The 23711-nt window shown below is 41.7% G+C and overlaps 1 protein-coding gene and 1 pseudogene across 2 annotated transcripts in view; both read right to left on the reverse strand.

Annotated features, from left to right (window-relative positions):
- The window catches only part of HMGCLL1 (3-hydroxymethyl-3-methylglutaryl-CoA lyase like 1), a 122745-nt gene continuing 99034 nt past the window's right edge, over positions 1-23711 (reverse strand). Inside the window, exons 8-10 of one of the 2 annotated variants that reach the window (XR_004313670.1) lie at positions 9550-9675; positions 5438-6275; positions 1-5009 (exon numbers count right to left, since the gene is read on the reverse strand). Coding sequence is in view for 1 of the 2 variants with exons in the window: in XM_032463316.1 (XP_032319207.1) it covers positions 6174-6275; positions 9550-9675 (228 nt within the window). In the remaining variant the exon portion in view is untranslated. Of the gene's footprint in view, positions 6276-9549; positions 9676-23711 lie in introns of both variants that reach the window. The other variant, XM_032463316.1, reaches the window with a different exon arrangement.
- LOC116658424 lies at positions 6366-6543 on the reverse strand (annotated as a pseudogene).

Raw genomic sequence — 23711 nt, forward strand, 5'->3', positions numbered from 1 at the left:
AAGAATTATATTTAGTACTTAATGGATTACACATGCACATTCAAAAATTATTTCACATACACTTACAAGTAATCGTTAATATAGAACACTACACTTTGTTAAAATAGCCTCCATTTCTTCTTATGAGAACTGAAATGATGTTACTAATAGACTTCTTCTAAAGTCTACGAAAATAAATAGTACCATAAATTTAACTTCACTATAACAAAAAGCCTTACATTTTCTGGTTTCCAGAACATATAACCATATATTATGTTCATCCATGAATATCTTGAAGCATACTCACTCTGAAGCTTAGCATAAAAGTCACAGGCACTCGACCAGGTGGATAACGTAATCTTCATTTTCCTAATGTACACCAGAATCTAAATTGCATCTTGCCTTCATCTGAAACCCAACCATTCGGTTTATGGTAAACTGACTTGATGGGAAGTTTATCTTAAGACTTATGTAATCTTCGACCCTCGTGAAGCGTGATATTCAGGGAATATATTTTCTGGGGCTAACATATGGTGGAACAATCTTTCAGGTTACCTGTTGTGACCCTGAGTTTGCCTGATGGGGGGAAAATGTGCTTCCAATTAAAACTGTCCTACGGGGATGTAATTCTTTATGAATTCAGAGTAAAGAATAGCTAAGGAGTCTGGTCCATGTCTGACAGCTGGTGCAAAGCACCTTGAATCAATAAAAACTCTTATTAATTCCACCCTAAGTACTTGCTGTTGGCTCACCTTGACATGATTCTACAAAGAACTGTAGATTTGAAAACTTCTAATACAGGTTACTGTCTAGAACAAAGCCAATATTCCTGAAAAAGGCCTACAAACTCACAAAAGATAACTTCATATAAATAAAGAACTTCACAACCAGTTTGTGAGAACTGTTTTTGGTGCTTTGAGAATCACAAAGAAATTCAAACCCATAATTTATGTGACTAAATGACATTTCTAGGCAACAAGACATGGAATTTTAACTTAAGGCTTGCAGACCAGGGCTTATAAAAGCTCTTCTCAAATGCATAAATTCTCCCAAACGTAAATGATCCAGCCATTCTCAAACAATCTCCCGGACTGAACCCTAAGTCTACGAAACATTTTTCAAAGACAGGTGAAACCTAACAAGAGGATAATCTCATCTTTTCTTTTTCTTATTGTTCCAAAAACATAGTCTTTCAGGCTCTTGCATATTTAGTTTATCATCCAGGGCAGAACAGGACAACATCAAGTCATGACAGTTACTCATTCTTTAGCCTTCACTGCACATCTCTCGTTTGTTACTATACCCTCTTTGTTTTCTAGGGCATATTTTACAATTTTGCCCTCTGATTCACATCTGAGTATCCTGATCCAAAGATCCAGCTCACATCTGAGTATTGTTCAAAGATAATAATTTCCTCTTGCAATAATTACTACAGCCCCTCACCTCCAGGAGAAAATCAACTTGACGACCAATAATGGGAAAGGAGTTGACCATTCATTCCCTTCCTCGCATTACAAATGTATCAAGGTAATTTAAAAATTTTAAAAATATGGTTCTCATTCCAAATGGTCCTTAACAGATAGTCAATAGGAGGAAAGATAATCTCTCACCTTTTTATATTTATTTAGATCTAACGAGTCAAGTGTTGGGACACATTTTTTGGAATAGTGACATATCCCATGGCAAAATTAATTCCTGTTAAGCAATTTAGTCCCTTTTAAATTTCTGCTTTCTTTTCCCAAATAAATACGAAGATGCAAAGGGTGATTGCTATGTCTTAGCACTGAGCACATGGTTGTAGAAGTTTGAGGCTGTAAACATAACTCCCAAGTGTCTGCCCAGCTGAAGTCCTGTATGTGATCACTTACAAACTCTGTATTAGCCAACTGCGTCCACCACCCCCATTCCCCTGTCTCCCCTCTGCTTCAGTCAAACTAGCCTCCCCTGAGTTCCCTGGATGCATCATTCCCCTTCCTTCCAAAGGGTCTTTACACATCGTGGTCCTTTCAGGTAAAATGGCCCTTTCCCTCCTCTTCTATATTTAGTAACTTAATTCTTCCTGCAGGTCTCATCTCTTCACTCATGTCCTGTGGATGGAAACACTTGGCAAGGTCACATCCTCTACCATCTCCCATTAGAGAAAGATGAGTTTCTCCTTCATGGCACTTTACTACATGTGTAATGATCACATTATATGTATATGTGTGTGTGTGTGTGTGTGTGTGTGTGGTGTGTGTGTGTATAAAACAGTCCTTGCAAATTTACCAGGAGAAATTGGATTTTTATATTTTAAGCAAATGAATTTTAAAAAGAAAACTACTGGGGGTCTTGTTAGAAGATTTTTAGACAAAGTAAAAGAATCACTTTCCAATGTTGTTTTAAAGTGAGAAGACAAGTTTTTTTTGGGGGGGGGGCATACATTGTTTTGGCAAAAATAACTCTAATAATGGAAATATTTCCAAGTAAACTATTTTTAAAAGGGAAAGGAAGAAAGAAAGGAAGGAAGGAAAGAAAGAAAGATCCAGACACTGGTTTTCCGATTCCACTGCTTCCTGCTCCTTTGGAAGATACACATATTCAGAATGTGAATTTTGTCAGCTGACTTCCAGGTGATCTGGTTACATCTGGGTGAAACTCGTGGGGAAAATGGAAGAGCAGGCAGTGTTTCTTTTCTTTGTAATGACACAGGCTTCTCAGAAAGCACCCAGAATGTCTGCCCAACAAGCCAGTGCATTAGCATCCATGTACAGACAGAAGCCATTGTGAAACCTTCTGACTCAGAGGCAGCTTTTCAGGATTCAGATGATTCGGGACAGTGGTCTGGTGACCCATGATGTGTTGTTGGTCAACTTTACCAGTGACTGAGGCATTAAAGGACTATCTGGAGAAAGGAAAGTCTGAATGAAACAGTCACCAGAAGTTCTGAGATATTACCTCTCAATTCCTAGAAGGGTGTAACTCTTTCCCAAAGCCACATAAGCTTGACACGACAGCTCAGTTAGGTCAGAGGATGGATGGCTCCCATGCAAACAAAGAATCGTCTTCTTCAACTAAGCACACAACTTCACAATGGAAGCACGTAGAAGGAGGAGAAGGGAGAGGTCTGCCCTACCTCCGTGGCCCATCAAGGAAACACTGGCAACTCCATTTTGGTGGCAGAAACCAACCCACCACCTGCTCACTTGTGCAGCTGCCAAAAGAGTGGAAATAAATTCCTAATGTTGGTGGAATTTCTGACTTTAGGTGATGCAGGGTTTGGAGACTAAGCTTGCTAGAATGCCCTTTAGACAGAGTCGCTCAGCAGAAGTCTCATTACACGTTCCTACTGTAACTACAGTCACGCGAAACACGGGAAAGAGGCAGCTCAGAAGGCAACGCTCAGTGATGCAGTGTGATAAGTGACACATGGGACTTTGCGGCCAATTTAAGATTACATGGTTTTGGGTTTACGGCTGAGCTGTCTCTTTCGGGAGCACCATACGCCCTCTAAGACAATGCACCCTTTACATGGGACAGAATACAGGGTGATCTTTTATCACAGCCTCCCTGAGGGTTAAACAACTCATGATGGAAAAGAAGTTCCCCTCCACGGCAGTGCCATAGAAAAGAGGAATAAAAATGATGAGAGGTAACATTTATTGACCACTGGCCGGCACCCTGCCAAACGCTTGTAAGCATCATTTCATGAGGTCCTCCCAACATTATTATCTAATTTTTACAGGTGAAGGAAGAGAGGTTTTAAGTGAGGTTTAAAAGTATCAGTAAATTGATGGAGGTTGCATAGCCATCGAGTAACAGATCAGATGATGCCGGGGGACCACTCAGGATGGATGGATGAGTGAAGTCCACTATACCGCCTCTCTCCTGGGGCTCGGCATTTTGGTGTCTCCTTCCTGCAACTGACGCATTATTTTTAACCTTTCATCATGGCTGCCTCTAACACTCACTTTAATTTACCTTTATTCTATAATACTCGTGAGGGATACCACATATTGAAAACTGGTGAAATCTGCTGGATTCAAGCCTCCTGGAGAAATCCTGACAATGACCTGTTCACATGGCTCTTCCACCTTATGGAGCCAGGAAACAAAGCCAAGGGGAGGAAGGCGGCAGGTGAGGGGACATCTGTGTCACATACTCTCCTTCTTCCCTTCTTCTTGTTTGAATTAAACTCATTTCTATTTTTTTCCCTCCTAACCACTGTGTATTAAACACGGATTACACCAGGCCCTAAGGAATGATGAACACAGCCAAGCCCTTGTTTTCTTGGAGCATGCATTCTGCGGGGGAAAGAAAGAAAATAAACAACTAGATAGGCAAATAAAGAGTTAAAGACTAAATAATGAAAATGAAACAAGCTGATGGGAGAGAAAGCAACCGAGGCCTTATTCTAGACTGAGTTGTCGGGGAAGACTCATTAAGGAGGTGATGTTTATGCCGGGACCTGAACGACCAGGCGCCAGTCATGACCAGGGAAAGAACATAACGGGCAGAGATGATAACTGGGTAAAGGACCTGTGATGGGTCCCAGGCTGACTCGTTCCAGGAGCTGAGAAGAGACAACAGGCTACAACAGGACACAACGCACAAGAGGAAGTGGCACCAGGAATCTCGAATACACCAAGCTTCAAACACCCGTTAGATACCCAAGCGGAGGTGTCAAACAGGCAACTGCTTCTCAGTCTTTCAAGGGCATAGAAGTCCTGCAAGGATCTTCTTTAAAAATGCAGACTGTGATACAGTTCGTCCAGAGTGGAGCCCCGGATTCTGCATTTCCCAAAAGGTCCCTAGTGATGTCACCCTTCCTTGTCAACTTCCAGTATGTTTCCCACGTGATTCTTTTCTTACCGATGTACAATCTTTAAAGTTGACTTCGTGGTAATCCGCACTTTCTCTCGTTGTCTCGAATTTCTTTTTATTCCTGTGGTCTTGATGAATATTTAAGAGCAAGTCCACAATGTTCACTTTCATATTCCTAGTTATATTCAAATTTATTCAAAGATAAGATCGCCCAGAATCACCGGAGAAGCCTACGGAAATAGTGTAACCTTCGTTTCAGAACCCTGTGTAGCAGTGCTGTTCCCAAAGGATTTGCCAGAAATGTTTTTTTCTTAACATAGCCCTCCTGGGCCTCTTCTCAACTTTGAAATGGTACATTCTGCTATTTCTGGCAACGCTGTCTATTATAAAAAGTAATATTTCAGCCACTTCAACATTAAAAATAACCATAAAAAGTCAACGCCCCTCAGAATGATGTGATGTAATCAAACTCCCCTGAGTCAATGAAAAACAGGGTTTTTTTTTTTTTCATAAATTAATAACTGCCTCAATATTCTTAGGAGGACAGCGACCTTTCTCGGACAATCTGGAAGTGATCTGAACATTATAAAAGTGGATATGGTACACATAGCAACCTGGCCTCACCACCGCAAGTTAGACATCGGGATGAAAGTCGTACCTCGCATTTCACGATAGTTGAGTCACACCACGCCGGTTTTTACTACAACTGATGAAAAGAAAGTATGATGAGCTGGACGCACGTGACAAACATGGGAGGTAATCTGTTTCCAGGATATGGCATCTGGCCATCGACCACCACCTCTTGGAACAAGGTAAAGCCATTGAAATAGTGAACAGATGTTAGCATACTTGAAAAATCAAAGTTCTATTGCTAAAAATTATGTAGGGTCAGATGGAGCTCGGGCGCTTGGTCCATAATTTAACTGACTTGGCGAATGTGAAACTGAGACCCAGAGGCACAGCACACAGAATGGAGGCCACACACTCTGCACACTACGCGGGAGCTCGTAAACTACTGACAGTGCGTACACTGTGCTAAGCCAGCTTGATTAAGTATTAACACAGTATTTGACACTTAGGGAAAACCTGAAGTCCATTTCCACGTCTACTAAATTAAAAAGTTATTTCTATACGCGCGAAAGAGTAGACTTTTCTCCAAGTTCCAAGCATGTCTCATGTCTACAAATTTTATTATTGGGCCTCGGCTTGCCATTTACCTGAAGACTGAGCGTCTACCTCGCAATCTATCCAGGAGTACTCTTTTTCAAAGGATCTCCTCTGTCCTCTGTTGTCTATTATATCGCACTTCAGGATGAGTTGACAGGCACGCTTCTCAGGCGGATCTCTGCACTTGAAATCAATCTTGTTGGCCTTCAGTCACGCATCCACTGAAGTCAAGCACTGAAGGAGGCTTGTGCTGCTTTAGAGTTTGTAGTTTTATTCACAGCTTTGCAGATGAAGTCACCAGCTTCCATCACTTTGTAAAGATTCACACCCTGGGGAAGGCAAGACCGGGTACCAGGTGGGAAGGGGGGGGGGCGGTTAGGGAAAGAGCAGACAAAACAGATTCCTTTTAATTTTATCAGTAGTTTAACCATTTAAAATCATTAAAGAAAATGTTCATTATTGATTTGGGGGAGACATTTGTCTTCATGAATCATGTAGATTTTTAGCTTTTTCTGCTTTATGGGAAAAATTTTCAATTAGCAATAATCGCGCCTCGGATAAACCTCCCTGGCTACCATACCGCCACTGTGCAAAGCTGAGCTCTTCCTGCTTTGTGAAGACATAGCTCGCGTCTGACCCTAGTATAGACCCACAGGCTAGCCTCACCTGAATGACTCGGTGTGATTCGGGCTGAGAGCTAAACTCTAGGAGGGACAATGACAGAGCCAGAAACTTTCTACAAAACATCAGTGAAGGGCAACTAAAGTGACAATGGTTTGGAAGAGTTTATAGATAAAGACTTAGGGAAAAAAAAGATTTAAAAACCTCTTACTGTATAAAGAAATGAACCTGGTAAAGCTACACGGCACATAAGAAAAGTGAGTGTGTAATTTTTATGTTTTCCTTTTTCTTTTTTTATTTTTTGGAAGGGAGGTTAATTAGGTTTATTTATTTATTTTTAGAGGAGGCACTGGGGATTGAACCCAGGACCTCATACATGCTAAGCATGTGCTCTACCCCTTGAGCTACACCCTCCCCCTGCGAGTGTGTAATTTTTAGCCACATTCAGAAACACGATTACTAGTATGAAATCGAAGGAGGTAGTGGCAGGTCAAGTAAAATGAAGTAGTATTTGGCACACATCTGGAACTTGTCTGCCTGAGAGGTTGTCCTGTCTGAAGGCACGAGCAGGATCAAAAAAGGCTTTGGTAAATCCATGAATGACAGGTAGGCAGTGGGGCATGAAGGCCAAGTTGAAGGCACGCGCCTCATCTCGAGTCTGGTGTAGCCAAAGGCCAGCCGGGCGCGCCCCACCCGGGGTCTGTGCTGTCACTGGCGGAGGTGGAGTGTTAGGTGCATTAACCAGGGCTTTGCCCCCAGGCAGCGTTTTATAAGCTCCTGTGTCCTCCCTCACCATGGACTAGAAAGAGCATGAACTTAAACTTGAACAGACTCAGGGCTTTCCTTGCTACTAAGTTCTCTAAAATTTATGTAAGTCTGTCATTTTCTTAAAATTGACGAGTATTTCTATGCACAGGGGCTTTTCACACCCGTGACGTATGATCATCATCTTCGCAGAGCTAATTACTTCTCTCCAGACACTTTCAGAGCCCTGGTTTCTTCACAGTTTACTTCTATTTAAGAATCACCAAAAACATTTTGTAAAATGACACATAAATAATTTTCATTGCTTCTTTTTATGATAAAGTTGTTCTTCAAGGATGAACGTTTGCTTTGGTTTTGTCATGGTAACAATTGTAGGTAGAACTGTTAGGCACGTTTTGGTTTAAACTCCTTTATGGAAATTTTGTGAAGAACTAGCTACGTGTGCCTTCCATTTCTGAATTACATGTTCTTTGCTTTCCAGTAATTCCATGGATAGCAATTATGCAGTGGGATTTGTTGGCATCATACTAAAGAAGGATTTTGTTTGTGTTTGAGATGAAATCTATGGTGGCATGGAGGAGGAATTCAAAGGCACTGTGAAGTCAGAGGACCAGTGCGGAGGATGATTATCCAGGAAAGAGGTCAGAATCTGTGTTGATGTAGTCCCAGAAAAAAATAGTAAGGAAGGAACAAACACACAAAATATTGGACAAGTCGAATCCGTGGCTCTCAGTAACTGACTAGGCGTGGGAGCCACAGGAACACGGCTTCCACAGAGAACCTTGGCTTGTTAGCCGCTGTCCAATGTAACAACCCTGCTTGAAATGTGAAATTCTTAGGAACAGAGACATGGCTTATTTGCGTTTGGACCCACAAGGCCAGACACGCCTTAAGCACCAGCTGAGTTCAACTCAGTCATCTCAGTGTTCACGGCAGGATTTCTACTTCTCTCCCATTTCTGCCATGGTCTTACATTTCTAACGGAAATGATGGAAATGATCGTGCTACTTTGTAAGTGAAATAGTATTTATTCCTAATCAGAGAAGAGAGGCAACAGCTGTTGGTGCTTAGGGCCAAGTCGTGTCAGTCTTTCAAGGAACATGATCAAGCGTCTCTAGGCACAGTGTGAATAAGCTGCAATACAAGCCCTCTGCCTGCAGGGGGAGCCAGACAGACAGAAGCTCGTGACAACCTTGCAGTAGATTCAGAAGGCGGCACTGAAGGTGGCGCTTAGGGCAGGAACCCAACAGTGGGGTCCGGGGAACGAGCAGGGAGATGCTAGAAGGTGCTTTTTTGGGGGATGCGGTGCCTCAGTCTCCAGGTGAAATCAAGTATGGGGAGTAAGGACATTTCAAGAGGTGGTGAAAACAAGAGGGAAGGGGTAGAGGTGAGAAACCAAATGGTGCAGAAACAGAGAAGGTGGACAAGGTTTGGAGCCGCATTAGCATCACTGAGTAGAGGGGAGAGCTGGAGAGGGGAATTCCATTTATTCCACCTGGATAAATGCTTTCACATCTCAAAACCATTTTGAGCTTCTTACTATCTGTGAACCGTTTCCTTGCCTTTGACACTTTTCCCCTAAAAAGCAATCTGCCTTACAGACTAGCAAGTCATTTTAACTCAGCATGTGGCAAAACAAGGTACTGATTTTGGTGAGTGTTATTATAGAACTTGTGACTCCTTCAGGTACCACTTGTCAAGAGACGTGCCTGGCCGTCCAGTGTCTCACATGCTGAGTATTATTAAGCTCTGTTCCTCCACTGGCCCTTTTTTAAAAGTGCCCTGGGCTCTCCTCCAGAAGCCCCAGTTGTCACCGTGAAGAAACCAAGATCTCAGTTTTCCTCTGAGGGAAATAGCCAGGCAAGAAGACAAAACTGCAAGAACAATCAGATCAGCGGAGACAGGCTCCACCTCACAGAGTGTGTGGAACTGAACCAGACGGTGGATGAAAAAGCACTTTGGAGGTCACGAAGCACTATAAAAAAATGTGAAATGGCAGCGTCACTGACGATCGAGCTATAGCACTAAGTTACTTTAGGAAGCGCTTCCCCCAGCCCCGCCCAAAGAATCTGTATTGTTATTTTCCCACCGTGCATTTTAGCAAATAGCAAAAGTGTAGTAAAACTTGACCTCAAAGTTGCTCCCCAAATCGGAGACGCATTCCAGCTTGAATCTGCAAGGAGCGCATGAATATTAAAATATGCTAAGTTGACTTACTGTGTTGAGCCCCAGGCCATTAAGCATGTAGATCAGATCCTCAGTGGCTACGTTCCCAGAAGCACCTTTTGCGTAAGGGCAACCACCTAACCCCGACACTGCGGAGTCCACCACATTAATCCCCATCTGGAAAACAAACCAAAACACCCAAGGCTCGTCTCTTTATGGCATGCTAAGTCGTTGCCTTTCCATTTAACCTGCTCCGGAGAGCAAATACAGAACATTAGAACCATTATCCAAGCGTACTCACTTCCCCACCCACTGCTGGAACGGTCCCTGGGGTGCTGCTTTCTGTTCTGAAGAATCTCATCTTTCAGGCTAACAGACACGCCGCTAAGGGGCTCGGGAACCAGAATCCGCTCAGATCAAAATCGAAAGGGTGTTTTCATCGATCACAGAATGAAGGTGGGGGTAATCTTGAGGGTTAATATGCACCAAGGTTGTATTTTCCAACCTAATTTTGAGTTTTATTCTTTCTTTTTTTTTTTTTTTAGCATTTTGTATGTGTAAAATTTATTTTTTTTTTACTGAAGTATATAGTCAGTTACAGTATGTCAGTTTCCGGTGTACCCCATCACGTCCCAGTCATGCACATGCAAACATAGATTTGTTTTCATATTCTTTTTCATTATGGGTTACTATAAGATATTGAATATAGTTCCCTATGCTATACAGAAGAAACTTGTTTATCTATTTTATATATAGTAGTTAGTATCTGCAAATCTCCAACTCCCAATTTATCCCTCCCGCCCTTCTTCTCCCCAGTACCCGTAAGTTTGTTTTCTGTCTGTGAGTCTGTTTCTGTTTTGTAAACAAGTTCATTTGTGTTTTTTTTTCAGATTCCATTTATAAGTGATATCATAAGATATATTTCTTTCTCTTTCTGATTTACTTCACTTAGAATGACAATCTCCAAGTCCATCCATGTTGCTGCAAATAGCATTATTTAATTTTCTTTTTATCGCCGAGTAGTATTCAACTGTTTAAATATACCACAACTTCTTTATCCAGTCATCTGTCGACGGACATTTATTGTTGTTTCCATGTCCTGGCTACCGAAAACAGTGCTGCTATTATGAACATTAGGGTGCGTGGTTCTTTTCAAATTGAGCTTTATTCTAAAAGCATTGTACAACCAACGTGAAATATTTCCAACATCCCAACTCAAAATCCAAGTGCCTTAGAATACAGGTGGGGTGGGAGGGGGCTGTCCCTGTGTTTGAAGTTGTATTTTGTGGGCTCAGTTCACTCAATCTTTACTGAGCCATTACTGTCCACACAAAGCCCTGCTGCTCTGGGAGAAGTGAAGAGACATTTGAGAGGCAGGACACCCACCACTAACAGTGGCACCAGCTCACACACGCAGGGTCCTCACTAAGTGCTGGATATTCTTATTAACACCTTATGATACTAACTCACAATCCTCACGAAACCCCATGAGGTGGGTACTTTCCCCTCATCCCCAAATCAGAGATGAAGGACATCAAGCACAGAGATGTCACACAGTATGCCCGAGGCCACCTCTGTCTCCAGAGAATTCACACTGTGCTGTGATTCGTGGTTCAGGTTTTGTGTCCGAGGATATCCGAGGCAGAGATCTGTGTGGCCCGGAAAGGCTGTGAAAGACACGAGCACAACAGATCTGAAAAGGACCCTGGAGATCAGACTTGAACAACGAGAGAAGAGAGGCGAGCCCAGCACTCCTCTGTGGAAAGTGACAGTTGGGCAACCGGAAGCCACCAAGAGGTCACATCTGATTCATCTGAATATTGAAGGAAAAGTAACAGGACTTCATCGAAAACAAGAAGCCCTTGGAAAGCAGAGCTCTTGGCCAAACTGCTAGCTCAGCCGTTGTCAATCACAGAATCCGAATCACACGTTGCTGCCACATCCCCCGAGTGTCTAAGTCGGGAGCTCTGGGCGGGGCCCTGGGAATCTGAATTTTTTGAGGCGATCCCAGATGCTGCTCTGGGGAATCACACCTTCTGTCTTTCTCCTTTTCTTTTTTGATAAACTTTATTTTAGAAGAGTTCTAGATTTTCAGAGAATTTGCAAAGGAAGTACAGAGCATCCTCACATCACACACACACACAGTCACCTCTATTGGTAACATCTTATGTCATTGTGGTACCTCTCTTACAACTATCAGACAAGCATGTTATTATTACCTAAAGTCCATACAGGAGTCAGATGTCTCAGTTTTGAACCTAATGTCCTTTTCCTGTTCCAGGAACACATCCAGGTACCACGTTACATAAAGAGTTGTCTTGTCTCTGTGGGATGCCCTGGGCTGTCACAGGTTCTCAGACTTGCTTTGTCCTCGTTGATCTTGACAATTTTGAGTCGCACCTGTCATATGCTGTGTATGATGTCTTTCCATTTGGGTTTGTCTGATGTTTTTCTCACAGTGAGATTGGAGTTCGGAAGTTTTAGGAGGGAAGACAAGGCGTGAAGTTGCCATTCTTGACACATCATTTCAAGGGTACACGGTTAACAATGATGGTATTAACCTTGATCACCTGGTTGAGGCAGTGTTTGCCAAGTTTCTGCTCTAGAACGTCCACACGCCCCCTTTTCCATACTATCTGGAAAAAAGTCACTACACGCAGCTAACACTTAAGGAATGGAGAATACGTACCTAAAAGTATTTAGAAATCTCCCATATAGGAGATCTGTTTATTCTTCTATATTTTATTTATTTCCCCAAGTATGTGTTTATATCAGGAAGGACACATGGGTATTTATTTAGTACGTTGGGTTATAATCCAATACTCTATATGTTTTCTTGCTCAAGTTATTTGAGATTTAGCCACTGACCTGCAGAGGGGGCTGCACATTTAAAGTTAACTCTTCTAGATTTTTCCCTTGTGAAACTTAGGCTGTTTAGTAAAGCACACAGGGGCAGAACCAGAGTCCAAAAGCCGTGCATGTTCTTGGGACCTAAAGCAAGTTTACACCTGAAATTTGTCTGCTTCTGCACCTCCATTTCTCCTCATTCTACTCCTCAGCATGGGAAGGTGTCCACTGCTCTTCTTCCATTCCCACAACCCCTCTCCTAGCTCAATCATATTTGGGTGTTAAGTACTGACCAGCTAAAGTACTGGTCCATTTAGGATAATGTACATTTGCCATGACTCGAAATAGTAAGTATAAGGAATTACTCTCTGAGAGTGAAATCTGCAGAACTGTCCAATCATTGGAAAAGACAAATGTTAAGACGCTGGCTCGCCTCTGGGAGTCTGCCATGACATCAAACAGGCAGAAGTATTCTTCACCGATAGGTTAAAATGTGGGGAAAAATTTAAATTAATGAAAGTGTAGCTATTAAATGGATTGATAAATGCCATGTAAATGCATAGTTAAGGGAAAGAAACAGGTTACAAGATATCACAACAGTGTATACAATCATGATTCCATTTCCAAAATTAAAAAAAAAAAATTGAATTTGGATGATACACCAAAATGTTTACAGTGGTGATCACTGGGGTGGTGTGATTATAGGTAATTTATTCTATTTTAATTCTGTTTGTCCTGTTTGTTTTCCCCAGTGGCCCCACCGTGAATGTAATTACATATAGAATTAGAAAAAGAAAGTTTTCTCTGAACTGCGGCCTGCAGTGTAATGATGGTAAGTAAATGAGAATGAGAATAAATAAATTCGAATGAATTTCTTGATTAGCGTCATTATTTTGCAACTAATTGATCTTTTTTAGGGCGTAAGACTGCAAGGTGATTTTAGACATAATCTCATAAAGGTAACATGATCTGGGGGAAAAGCTACCTAAAAAAATGGTCTTTCTCTCTTTCCTACCATCACTTTAGCTCTGGAACAGGCTGGCTTTCTATGACTTTAGTCACAAATTAACTGAATCAATTCTAAGAACAAAATGTAGGATTAAAGTTTAAATAAGAAAATTTAAAGAGAGTCTATTCAAGTATACATTACCTGTGAAGGAGAATATTAAGATGTTAGGTCCTTTTAAAGTCTCTCTTCAAAAAAAAAAAAAAACACAGTAGTTTAAAAATATAACTTTCCACACAATATCCTCTAAATTCTGTCTTCTATAAAATGGGCCATTCTGTTCCCCAGAAAAATAAAAGGTCTTCTCAGCGGAGAGTGGTACCCAAGCACTAAGCTGGATGATTTCATTTCTAAACAGGCTGCTTTGGAAATTTCTAGTCAGAGTCATCTAAGAAAATTTGATTTCGCTAGGTATGTTTTCTTTACAGCTAATTCTCTATCCCATGAGAAATGGTATTTAATATGATGTAAACAAGTTCTTAACAGAGCAGGAAGAAAAACATTATTTCTTCACTTTATCCATTCTTTACGGTAAATAAAGAAAACATATTTGAACGTTAGTATTGAAATCATGGTATTACAGTAAATGCCTTGCATTTACTAGACTACCCACGTATATTCAATAACACTAGACTGGTTTTCCCATATAAGACTGTCTGCTTTAAAAGATTATTCTTAGATAGTCCCTTCCCCGTGTCCCCAAACAGAAGACACTGCTTTCAGATTTTCAGATTCCTGGGGTGTGTGCACGCGCGCGCGTGTGTGTGTGTCTGTGCGTGAACACACAGCACAAATGGCTTTCTGTGTCACACATTGCAAAAACAGTGTTTGGGTTTTGTTTTGAAGGAAATGTCTTCAGATGACTAACCACAAGGTGGCAATGTGACACCAAAATCCACCAAGTTCAAGTCAAGCATTTCAATGCCACTGTGTTCCAGCCCAGAAGATGGCAACTACATAAGCAAATAGCTTTATATTATTCAAATAAATATTTTTTCTTCCTTTTAAAATAAGGAAACTTTTACAAATGGTGTCTAACTCATAAACTGTGGTTCAACAGAGTCAGCATATTTTTTTTTATCATTCTTCCTCTAACTTGAGAACGTTTATTACAGTGCGTTCTGTGTGTCTTTGGAACACTCACAAACTCCTATAGCTCATGGAGGTTGGTGTTAGATACTAAAATTACTCTCTATCTTGTCTGTCACTGAGAAGTAGCTCACTGTTATCAAATGACAAACAGTTCTCTCTGAGCTCAGGGAACTAATTCTCCCCAAACTAAAATAAACCCAGGGCTCAAAGGATGGGGGTGTCCTTGGCTCCCACGTTCTCAAAGCTCATGACCAAAGCTATTAACCCAGTGGCCCAGGATACGAGGAGCCTGGTGAATTCAGCTTCATCTGCTTGAGCTCCCGGACGTGGGCTTGAACTTAAGGCTGAAGGAGGTGGATAATACATGGCGTGGCCACTTCTTTTGGAAAATGGCAAATAAGTTGAAGATGTACCATAAGCCTGTCAGGGGAGCCCCGAGGGCTGTCAATTTTGCATAGTGGTTAGATGCTCACTGAAAGAAAAGTGTCACCTCAACTCTTTCTTGGTGCTGCAAGAACTTCTTCCCCAGACAAAACAAAGGCATACAATAAGAAGAGAAGTTAAAGAAATCACTTTCCAACATTTATCATCTTCTATATGCGCATGATTTCAAAATATTTAACGAAATCTAAAATTTTAGGTCCTGAGGTTAGTAAAATCTCAAGGAACACAGGGACTTCTGGTAACGTTATTTTTCGAAATGACATCAACTTTTTTACCCCCCCTTTTTTTTAAAGACCAAATTTTTCTTCGAAAGTCAGTAATACTGTTAGATGTAATCTAAAATAACAATTAAATAAATTTTAATTTAAAAATATCTGGAGTAATTTGTTTTTTTGGGGTGGGAGTAATTAGGTTTTTTTAAGAATGTATTTATTTATTTTTAATGGAGGTCCTGGGGATTGAACCCAGGACCTTGTGCATGCTAAGAATGCGCTCTACCACTGAGCTATACCTTCCCCCCTAAAGAGGTAAATATCTGATAGTGAAATTACTCAATTTGGGATTTAAATTATGGGGGAAAAGACTAATATTCATGTAGGATAAAATACTAAAAATATACTCATTTTTCTAATATTTTCCCCCTCCATTTGTTCCTCACAGCTAACATTCTCTACAACAAAGGGTTATGATTATCTATACATGAGGCACTACTTCCCCGCCAGTGGCCAGACTGGGTCACTAATTGATCACAGGACTCTTCCCAGGGAGCCCAAATTTTGTCCTAAGACGCTTCTCAGCCAGCACTCCAAAGAGTCGCCATATACCGAGTTAGGGTACCAACGATCTCGTCATTCATGTGTATCGTGAACATGCCACGCTCTGTAAACCACGATCACAAACAGCTGGCATCCATGAAGTACAGCCCAGTGTTTCAATACACTGAAGTAGCCCCCAAAGTCGGTACGTAAACCGTGATGCAGGCGTACCCCTTGCTGTTAGGGGACGACTAAGCTGATGTGATTGATGACCATCTTCTCACTGACCATCTCTCGTCTTCCAAAAGCTCTTCCTCCAAGCTCCCCTCCTCCCAGCCTCACCACACAGCATGAGACCGATGATATTTGCACTTTCCTTTAGTATATTTCCAGTTGAGATAGAAATGGGAGTGTACACACAAAAAAGGAATAAGGAAATGGAAAAACAGACAACAAGGAAATCCACGATTTTGGTAGACTGAGAAAATAATAAACACAACTAGCGACCATTTACAGAGTGCTGATTTTATACACGTATTGTGCCACATGCTTCACTTACGGTAAAGCCCCACAAAAGCAACATGAAGTGGGCAGGAATTTATGCTCATTTACTGATGAGGAAACTGAGGCTTCGAGAAGGCACAGGATAGTCCGTGCTTCACACAGTTAACGTGCATGAACCGCAGGCTCTTCCCCCAGACTGTGGAGCAGAGACAACAGAATCTCTCTAGGAGGTGAGACGTACAGCATACACCCGTGGACCAGCAATTGTTTCCACGAGCAATGGGGAGCAGAGAAAGTCGGTCTACAGTAGAGGGTGGAACGAAATAATAAATGAATAAAGAAATGTCGCCTGAATCCCAAACAGCTTTTCAGTCCTTCCTGAGACCTCCCTTCATTTCCTCCCCACCTTTGTTTTTGGAATAATATTTAATGAGAACTAGGCCAAGTGGTTTAAAGCACACAGCAATCCTAAGACGCAGGTACTCCTGTCATCACCCTCATTTGATAAACAAGAAGCCTGAGTCACCAGATGTTTACCATGACCTTGCATCGTGATACGCACTGGGTCAGAGGTGAGAGCGGAGAATCAGAAGCCTGTGGAAAGGCTTTCAAATCTCTGCTTTTGACTTGTGTGTGTGATTTCTTCTAAGAGATTTCTGTGACATATCTCTGTAACCTCGTAATAAATTTCTTTCTTCCTTTCTTTCCCTTTCTTTCTTTCCTTTCTTTTCTTTCCTTTCTTTTCTTTCTTTCTTCCTTCCTTCCTTCCTTCCTTCCTTTCTCTTTCTTTTCTTTCTTCCTTCCTTCCGTCCTTCCTTCCGTCCTTCCTTTCTTTCTTTCGTTTTTTTTTGTTTAAGGTAGCTTGAGTTGGCCACTTTTGCTTGGAAATAAACAGTAGTAACTAACACACCCTTCATTTAATGACCTGGCAGAGACGATATTCATAAATGCCAAGAACTATGATACAAAGTAGAGTGTGGTAACTATTATGAGAATTATAAATGAAGCTATTTAGAAACATCAGGGAGACAGTTTCTCTCTCTTGTAGTGAAGCAAGGATAGGTGGGGTATGGTGAAAAGTTTGATGACTAGTTTGGCTCTGAGTTGGGCCTTGAAGGATGCTGACAAGTGGGGGATGGCGAGGGAAGGGCTATTCGACAGAGAGGGAAGAGCTTGAGAAAATGTAGAGATGTTGAACAAGCCGAGGATACCCGAGATTTTAATAAGACTCTTATTGTAGGGAGGGTTGGGTGTGGCTGGAGCACACCTCCTATTCAGGGTCGGCCCTGATTACCTTTTTTTAGGAGCTGAACTTGGTTCTCTAGGAATTAAAGACCTACTTAAAGTTTAAGAGTAATTGTGCCACTGTCAGCATTTTGTTTCAGTCTGATTTCATCAGCAAGGAAGGGATAACTGAGGTAGAAAGTTGAGAAATATCTAAGTAGAAATACCAGTTAGAAGATTGGTGCAATGCATCCAGGCAATGGTGAGGAGTATTTAAAATGAAGCAAAGGGATTACAGAAAACAGCATGGAGATTCCTCAAAAAACTAAAAATAGATTTACCCAATGACCCAGCAATCCACTCCTGGGCACATATCTGGAGGGAACTCTAATTTGAAAAGATACATGCACCCCAATGTTCACAGCAGCACTATTTACAATAGCCAAGACATGGAAGCAACCTAAATGTCCACCGACAGATGACTAGATAAAGAAGATGTGATGTATTTATACAATGGAATACTACTCAGCCATAAAAAAGGATGAAACAATGCCATTTGCAGCAACATGGATAGACCTGGAGATCGTTATTCTAAGTGAAGTCAGCCAGAAAGAAAAATACCATATGGTATCACTCATAGTGGAACCTAGGAAGAAAGACACACATGAATTGATTTACAAAACAGAAACAGACTCACAGACAGAAAACAAACTTATGGTTACCAGCGGAGAATGGGGGTGGGAAGGGACAAACTGGTAGTTTGAGATTTTCAGATACTAACTACTATATGTAAAACAGAGAAACAACAGGGAACATAGTTCCCTCTGTATTCAATATCTTGCAGTAACCTATAATGAAAAAGAACATGAAAAGGAATCTATATATGTACATGCATGACTGGGACATGATGCTGTACACCAGAAATTGACACACCATTGTAAACTGACTATACTTCAATTTAAAAAAAATCCAAAAAAAAAGGGGGGGGGTATTTCTCCAGTTAAAGCTAGTTATTCAAAAAAGGTAGGAAACAAAAGGAGGTATAATCAGTTAAATATGTAGGAGCTGAAGGAGGTTTGGAGCAAACCGACATATCTGGAAAACACGATGTAACCAGTGTTTGAGGCAGTTGTGGGTATTTATCTTGGGTAAAATTCAGAGGTAGATGATCGTTGCAGTTACACAGTTCAAGATCATTACGTGGTCAAGAAAACACACAAGTTCTGTACGATTCCAAAGAACAGGCAGAGGTAGACTTGGGTTGATTATGAGAAATAACTCTCCAGCCATTTCAATGCTCCCCAAACTTAAATGGGTTCACTCTCAAAATAATGATCTCCCTGTCACCAAAAGTATTAAAGGACAATCTAAAGGCTGCTGAAGGAATCCCTTACTCTGGCTTTGCTCGCCTCTAGGGTTTTAACCCATCCTAAGGCTTCTGACAGACGCATGTTGATCTTAGCTTGTTCAGTAATATCTCATTCTGCCATGAAGTTATCAACATAACCAAACAAAATTAAGACGAAGGGCTTCTCCTGTTGTAGTCGAGACAACACATCACTGCAGTAGGTCCGTCCCTCAGAACGTATGACAGGCAGAATCTACGCAAGACAGTGACCTCTTCTTGGGAAGACCACACACAGTAGGTCTCCAGATGGTATACAACTAAGATGTCCAGTGCTACAAGCCAAGAAAAAGTCATATAAAACATAGTTTGAAAAGAAAAACGCTTTGCTGAAGATCCTCTTGCAAGGTGCCAAACCCACACATACTTGGTCCTTGTGGTAAGGCAGCTGAGTACCACCAGGCTTACAAAAGCGTCCATATGACCTGCAACATATTTTAGGATTTTTTTTTAACTTTAACACTTCTAAGCACCAAAGATTCGATGCCACTCTTAGTTAAGAATGAAAAGAGAACAGCAGATAGACATCTTTTGATCAGAGTCCAGTTCAAAAGCTAGTTCCCTCATTGGCTAGATAACATTTAGAGGGAAAAAAAAAGATCACTTATGGGCTATGCAGGAAAATGCACCAAATAGCGATCATGACAAAAAAAGAAAGAAAGAAAGGAAGAAAGGAGGAAGGAGGAGGAAGAAAGGAAGAAAGGAAAGAAGAAAGGAAGGAAGGAAGGAAGGAAGGAAGGAAGGAAGGAAGAACAGGAAGGAAGGAGGAAGGAAGGAAGAGGAAGGATAGGAGGAAGGAAGGTAAGGACGGACAAGGTATGCGAGAAAGAAAGAAGAAGAAGAAGAAGAAAGAAAGAAGAAAGAAAGAAAGAAAGAAAGAAAGAAAGAAAGAAAGAAAGAAAGAAAGAAAGAAAGAAGAAAGAAAGGAAGAGAGAAAACCAGGTTGATGAGGCCAAATCTCCTATCTGGATGGGAATACAAGTGAGGCTTCTCACCCCCTGCAACAGAACAAGAACGGTGCCACCTGCACCCCTGCTCTCCAGAGACACAGCCCTGTGACAGGCAAGCCGTTTGCTCCAAGGGGTCTTGCTTGTCCATCCCTTTTCTGCTTCTTCTCACAGATCCTTGCAGGATGCATCCCCCACACTCCCCTATCAGCTGGACTCCTGCTGGCTTCAGCCAACGGAAGGCTCTGACAGATGGACGAGCCAGAATCCGGCTGCTGCTTCCAGCAGAGCCCGCGTTTCCCCCGTCAGTCCAAAGCCTCCCGCCGACCATGGTTCCAGCTCCCTCCTGGGGACTCCGCGTGCCGTGCTCCCGGAACACTGGCCCCTTCCTCCACCCTTCTGGCCAAGGGGCTCCGTTACTGTTTCCAGGAGTGGCCCCTTGCTGCCGCTCATCTCAGGGGTGTCTCCTTATAAGAGAGGCGCCTGGGGAGCACGGTATTAGGAGGCACTTGACTCTCTGCGTTGGGCAAGACAAGTGGGAAAATGAGTGCCACCCAAATTCTGCACCCTGGGAGTCTGGTTTGCCCCGCCCTGACCCGGGCTCTGCTCACCTCTAGGATGCCTCACTGTCTGAACTGAGTTTTCTAAGTCTCCCATCGCCTGTGTAACCAAGTGCCTACATAACTGCTTCTATGTCGCCTGCTTTCCGGCTGGACCTTGACAAGTCCTAGGATCCCTTTTGTGCAGGCTCGTTGTGAATCTGCTTCTCCTTAGTTTCTGTTAAAGGCGGATTGAGAGACCGTTAAAGAAGACACGTGAAGAACTATGCTGCCCATCCTCTTCTAACGCTTTGAGTTCTATCCTTACATCAGTTTAGTTCACCTGAAAGACATATGCCCAGATCTCCTTAGCTCTGATTCCTGCAGAGAGAGCCTCCCTGAATCGCATTTGCAGGTCATTTTCTTGCCATTTATTGATAGTCATTACAGATGTGAAAAAATATGTCTTTCCCTACATTTATTCTAAAAACACCTGCTAAAGATACCATCCATTAATTTTACTATATTGTATCCTGTATCAATCAAGGTGACTAGGATGAATTATTTAAGGAAACAAAAAAAAAGAGGGAACATTTATTGGTTCACTTAAGCAGACTGTGGAAGGCGTTCAGTGGAGCGGATCTTGAGAAAAACTAGAGCAAGGACCCCAACACTGCTTTTCCTCCTTCCCCTCCTTTCACTTCCTTTTCCCCTCTCCTCCTGACCCACCGCCTCTGTCTCGTTCTCCTCATCATCATTTCTGTCCCCCCTGCCTTTATTCTTTCATTTATTCTTTCATGTCTACTAAGCCAAGAGTTACAGGGTCTTGTACAAGACATGTGAGCACTTTTTCATGAGCTCCAGCCAGAAGAGTCTTGGGAGAGGAATCTCCATTGCTCTTCCTTGAATCACATGTCCATCCCTGGGCCAGTTACTGAAGCCAGCAGCGTGGAACACACCCAGGATGGGAGAGGGAGGGGTATGAGAGGAAATGCTGCAATTTCTAGGTCCTCAGAAGAACTGCATGGTTGGAGCAGAGAGAGGAGAGTTTCCTAGAGAAGGAGGACGATAGTGTGAGCAGACCAAGTACTAAATACCCACTAGCTACCTTTTTTAGAAGTCACTCAATATATTCCATTGAAAGTCCAAGAATACAAAAAGAATGCATATATATATATATAACTGAATCACCATGCTCTACATCAGAGACTAACAAAAAATTTTAAATCAACTATACTTGCATTAAAACAAAAAAGAAAAAAAAGTCCAATACCATCAAAAATGAATTAGTGTTAAACTCTCGTGTGTCTCTTTAAGTCTTTGTTTTTAGGAGACTTAAAACATGATTTAATGCTTGGTAATGACAACTGCTCAGACTCTCACTGAACAGATAATTGACTGAGTTTCTCCAATTTTCTGGGTGCCAGGTAAACAATAATGGAAAATAGCACAGGCAAAACCCTGTACTCCCGTGGAGCCCGCTGGGCGGTGGAGAAGAAACCACTTAAGATGGTCAAGCAACAAGGATCCAGGAAGGCAAGGGCAGAGATGGTAACTTAGGTCACTCTGTCAATGAACACTGTTCTGTTGAGGAGTCTTTGGGCTGAAGCCTGCATGAAGCAGGGAAGTGAATGATGAACTTGTCGGAAATAATAGCAAGGCAAAGTGAACGAGGGCAGAACGGATGTGCTGGGCAGGGAGGTTGCTCAGGGTGTTCAGAGAGCAGGAGGAGACCACTGTGACTGGCGTGGAGAGAACCAGGGAGACCATGTGAAAAGCATCATCAGGGCCAGATGGTGCGGACCCATCTCTCACCAGGTCGGGATGGCCAGTGTGTCAGTTTCATGCCCCAGCCAGCATTTTTCCAATGATAGGAACAGAAGAGAAAATACCTTTGTGCACTGCATTCTCTTCCTTATCACAAAACACCCCGCCGTGGGACAGGCCACGCTGTTTTGGATTCATAAACCACACACCTAGGGAGCAGGGTCCGAGCCAAAGCTCATACGAAGCAATTCACAAATTAACTGGCATCATTTTAATGCTTTCCTGTCAAATAAAATACGTTTACTTGGGCAAAAAGTCTCCTGTATTGACTACAAGAGATTTTAGTTTCCTGCCAGACAATACGACATGAATTTCATAAATGTCTATCAGTTGAATAAGCTCTAACTTTACAGGGAGGCCTTGTCTTCTGTCCAAATTACCGTGGAGCACATTCAGTTGTCAAAAAAAGATCAATCAGGCAACGAGCCAACATTTACTCATTATTTACTCACAAGAGGCTTCGCATACCGATCCACGTAAGATGCAGTCTTTGGAAACACTTATGACCTAGCAGAAAAGACGTGACGTATATGTGAATATTTAAACTAAAAGGAAGACAAACTGAAATTAGTCTAATTCAGGTCAATTAGAAAAAAAAATTACAAGAGTTCAAGGGGGGAGGAAATTATTTCAGGCTGTGTTGATCAGAGCTGGTTTCATGGAGGAAATGACATCTGAACTTGGCCTTGAAGAGTAAGAAGATTCTACAGAGTGTGGGGCTTGGGGGAGCAGTCCTTAAAAAAAAAAACAAACCCTAAAAACAACAATGACAGTGACTAAACTTGTTAATAACAGTTTCCTATTTACTGATATTCAACATTGGCCCTGATACGATGCTGGAGCCCTCCTGCTGGGTAACACCAACTTAAGAAGTATCCCAAATATTATTTATTCACTATTTATTAAAACATATTTATTAAGTGATTTCTATGGACAACTTATTATGGGGGACAAAAATAAGAAAAGTTTGTGGTGTTATAATTGACTCTAAGTGTTTGATAGAACGGATTTTTAAGACAGCATTATGATGTATATGTGTCATATATATATAAGGGGCTATATATTTATATTTATATATTATTATAAGATTTTAGTCTGTTACATTATTGAGTATGTTTATAGCTACATATAAATATATGTAGAGATACACATATTTATATTTAGCTATATTTCAGGGCTATTGCACAATAACAGTTTAATTTAGAATTCCCACTTTCGTTACAGCGAATGTCTACAGGACATCTGCAAATACTATCGCATTTCTTAATAGAAGTCTGTCTGTTCTTGCTCAGTATTTCAGGCCAGTACCTAATCTTGTATCAATTACTCACATCATCTCGTATGTCCAGGAGGAATTTATATCAAAGTTTGTGAGCCATCCCACATACACGTGCATGCGTCCCTAAGATACAGCTGTATTAGAGACTGCACAGGGACGACCACTTCCAGGCATCAGATCTCACTAAGGATGAGAGAAATCCAAAACTTTACACAGAAAGACGTATAGCATAGTATAAGCTATCTGTGCCAAAAAAAAGGGGGCTAGCTATTTTATTTCGATCTATTTAAAACCAAAAACATTATTTTCAAGGTGGTATTTAGCTCTAAACTGAATCGTTTATG

Source organism: Camelus ferus, chromosome 20 (assembly GCF_009834535.1).
Source record: "Camelus ferus isolate YT-003-E chromosome 20, BCGSAC_Cfer_1.0, whole genome shotgun sequence".
NCBI lineage: Eukaryota > Metazoa > Chordata > Mammalia > Artiodactyla > Camelidae > Camelus > Camelus ferus.